General features: G+C 45.6%; 1 protein-coding gene across 1 annotated transcript in view; it reads right to left on the bottom strand.

Annotated features, from left to right (window-relative positions):
- Positions 1–3,061, bottom strand: part of LOC101864460 — a gene marked incomplete at its 5' end in the record, with an annotated part of 16,315 nt that overhangs the window by 12,678 nt on the left and 576 nt on the right. The window contains 1 exon segment of the mRNA XM_013082250.2: positions 2,639–2,771. Coding sequence (XP_012937704.1) covers positions 2,639–2,771 — 133 coding nt within the window.

Raw genomic sequence — 3,061 nt, 5'->3', positions numbered from 1 at the left:
TACTCTCCAAATTCTTCTCTAACTGGCGAAGGTGATTGTAAAATTTGGTTCAGAGAATCCAAAGCAGTATGAATATTAATTGTTTACCATCAACAGTTCCCTATCACACATTTAAAATCACAGTGTTGGTTCTGCTTTGCGTTCCATTTGTCATTAAAATCGACAATTGAAATGCTGTTGCCCTGAAAAAATTTGCATACACTTAACTTGGCAGAATTGCGAGATTTCAACACACGTTGATGTCTTTTTAGACCGGATAATAATTTACCTCCCCAGTCAGAGTTTAGTTTCATGGATTATTCTTATTATCATTATCAGTTTATCACGATGATAATAATGATGATGATGATAATGATGATGATGATAGAGTAGCAGCGGGTTTGTGCGATAGGAGGGTCTGCGCGACAACCCTGTGGTATGAACCAATTTAAACATGCTAGAGCGTTCCCGCGTTTATCAACATCCGGCAGCACCCTTTCTTGTAGCACGAGATTATTTGCAGGTCGCTGTGGTTGCTTATTGCTCGTACACAGAGGCAAATTATTTCCAGGCTTGCTGATTACGTATTCTAACAGTGCATCGGCCTGTAGTTGTAAGGATGTCAATGCATTTTATGAAGATGTGTATACTAGCACTACACACAGAGCAGTGTGTTGTGCGTATAACATCAGTACTAAGCAAAGCATGGAGCCGCTCAGCCTCTCTGAGGGGATGGATGGGGGTTTGCGCGCAGTGTCGCCTTGGCGCTTGGTGAGGCGGGGTTTCGCGTCACAGACCTCTGCAGCGAGAACGGGGCAATATTATATTGCACCAAGGCCCACACCAGCCACCTGACACAGCCTCTGGACCAGGCGTTTTTCGGGGCCATTATTAAGCCAGCGTAGCAAGAGGGGGTAAGGAAGTTTGTGAGGACACCACGGAATTCGTCACACTGAGGACGTTTGCCGGCATCCTGAATTGAAGGCCTGGACAACAGTAGCTCGGCTAAAACGCCCATGAGGGGAGTCACCAAATCAGGGCTGTTTCCCTACAACCCTGACGTTGTCCTCACTAGTGACAAGCTGAACCCAGCTGCACCTTCACAGGGTCCCCTGCCCCTACCCTCAACTTGTCATCCACCTTGTCTGCCTCTGCCCCATCCGCTTCTTCTGCTTCTGTACCATCCATGACGTCACAAACTCGCCGTCACCGACTCAAGGAAATATTCTCCATGAACTTTAAGCTTGTGGAGGAGAAGGTGGACCTGTACCTCAAAAGGTATGACAATGGATACGATCTCAAGATCGATCCCGACTACAACATGTGGTCCAGCTCCTCCGCTCCCCCAGCCATCAGCAAGAGCCCTGGAACCTCAGCACCCCTCCGGGGAGATGACTATCGACAAGGTGCTCACTTTTCCGTCCTGTTCAAAGAACAAGGTCGTTAGAAGGCCCCAGCCAACAGTGCCCCGGTCCATCAGTGGAAAAATGACTAGAAAGAGATGATACTCACGAAGAAGAGGAAGGCAGAAGAAGAACAACAGCAGAAGGAAGAGAGAAAGAAGCAAAGGGAGCAGAGACAGATGGAACAGCTAGCCCAAGCTGAAGACAAGAAGGAACGCCAAAAAGAGAAGAAAAAACAAAGGGAGCAGGCAAAGAAGGAGAAAGAGGAGGAGAAGAAAAGCAGAATTCAAGAGAAGAAGATGAATGCTTTGGTTGTGGCCTCACATAAGAAGAAAGAGGATGAAGATTCCTCTGACTCAGGTGAAGAGCCGGTGTATGACGACAGCTCCGACACTTGTGGGGACATTACGGTCGACTGTGCTGGGTGTGGAGCCACCATCGCAGGATAAGTAGTGCTCACCCAGTGCATGCTTTGTGACAAGTCGTGGCTCACCAACAGTGTCAAACAGATGGACCTGAAGGACAAGACTCAGGAAGACCTGGTTGCCATGGACATCGAGCTCTTTTGCTGTGCTGACTAATCTCTCCTTCCCAATTTGTTTCATACAAATAGTGTAAACAATATATTCGTTTATCCATGTGCAATTAGATCCATATGTCTCTACTTTGCTGTTCTTATATAATTTAATTCATGGTTTTCAGAGTTATCTAGACTCACTAATAGATTACTGTTTCCATTGTAAGTGTTGGCTTCAGTTATTTTTTGTTTTCTTTCTCTTTTGGCTATGCATAAAAACTGAGTGTCTTTTGTAACTCTTAACTCTTGTGCAATTTGTAAGAATATATCCTGCTTTATGGTTAGAAAATCATACGTTAGCCTATAAGATTCATAATAAGAAGTTATTTGGGCATGTTGCAAGACCCGCCCTATACTAACGCGCAGCCCCTCAATAAAACGCGCCACCCTCAAGCAGGAACGCGCACCCCCGCTCATTGTCGCACACACCCGCCTTCATTTTGCCTCACAAATACCACAACTGAGGGAAACAGGCAAACAAAGCAGGCCAAGCGCGCTGGGCCGACGATAGCAGACGAAATCTGCTTCTCATCAGTTATTGTGCGGTTACCTCCCCTTTCACCGGGGACTCGCAAAGTCACTTTTTATGCTTAGGGTAGCGCAGACTACCTCCTCTACTCTAATGATGATGATGATGTTTAATTTATTCTAGCAAAACCGTTACTGACTGTCTCAGTACCTGTCGTACTGGGAAGCAGACAAGGGGGTAAGGGGAATCCCCATCAAAATATTCTATGGGCATCACAGGAAGGACGCTGAGCAGACACACCAGTATTTTCTCTGGTATCACAAGACCCAGGAACGGAGCCCATCTGAAATGAGCAAAACAAAAGACAAACATATGATATTTTGTCACCTAGTTATAGATTAATAATGTTGCTACTCAGTCAGATTGGCTTTTGTTCTCAGTAAAAAGGAGAAAGAACAAGTTTTGACTTTGTGCGTCAGTCTATTTGTTTCATTATTATGGTTGTCTACTGGAGTGTACACCTTTCTAAGTCTCGCTGTTTGAGTGTGTGTGTGTGTGTGTGTGTGTGTGTGTGTGTGTGTGTGTGTGTGTGTGTGTGTGTGTGTGTGTGTGTGTGTATGTGTGCGTGTGCCT

The sequence above is a fragment of the Aplysia californica genome, unplaced genomic scaffold, assembly GCF_000002075.1.
Source record: "Aplysia californica isolate F4 #8 unplaced genomic scaffold, AplCal3.0 scaffold00165, whole genome shotgun sequence".
Taxonomy (NCBI): Eukaryota; Metazoa; Mollusca; class Gastropoda; order Aplysiida; family Aplysiidae; genus Aplysia; species Aplysia californica.
The sequence above is the reverse complement of the archived record's forward strand: the minus strand, read 5'-3'. Positions and strand labels throughout refer to the sequence as shown.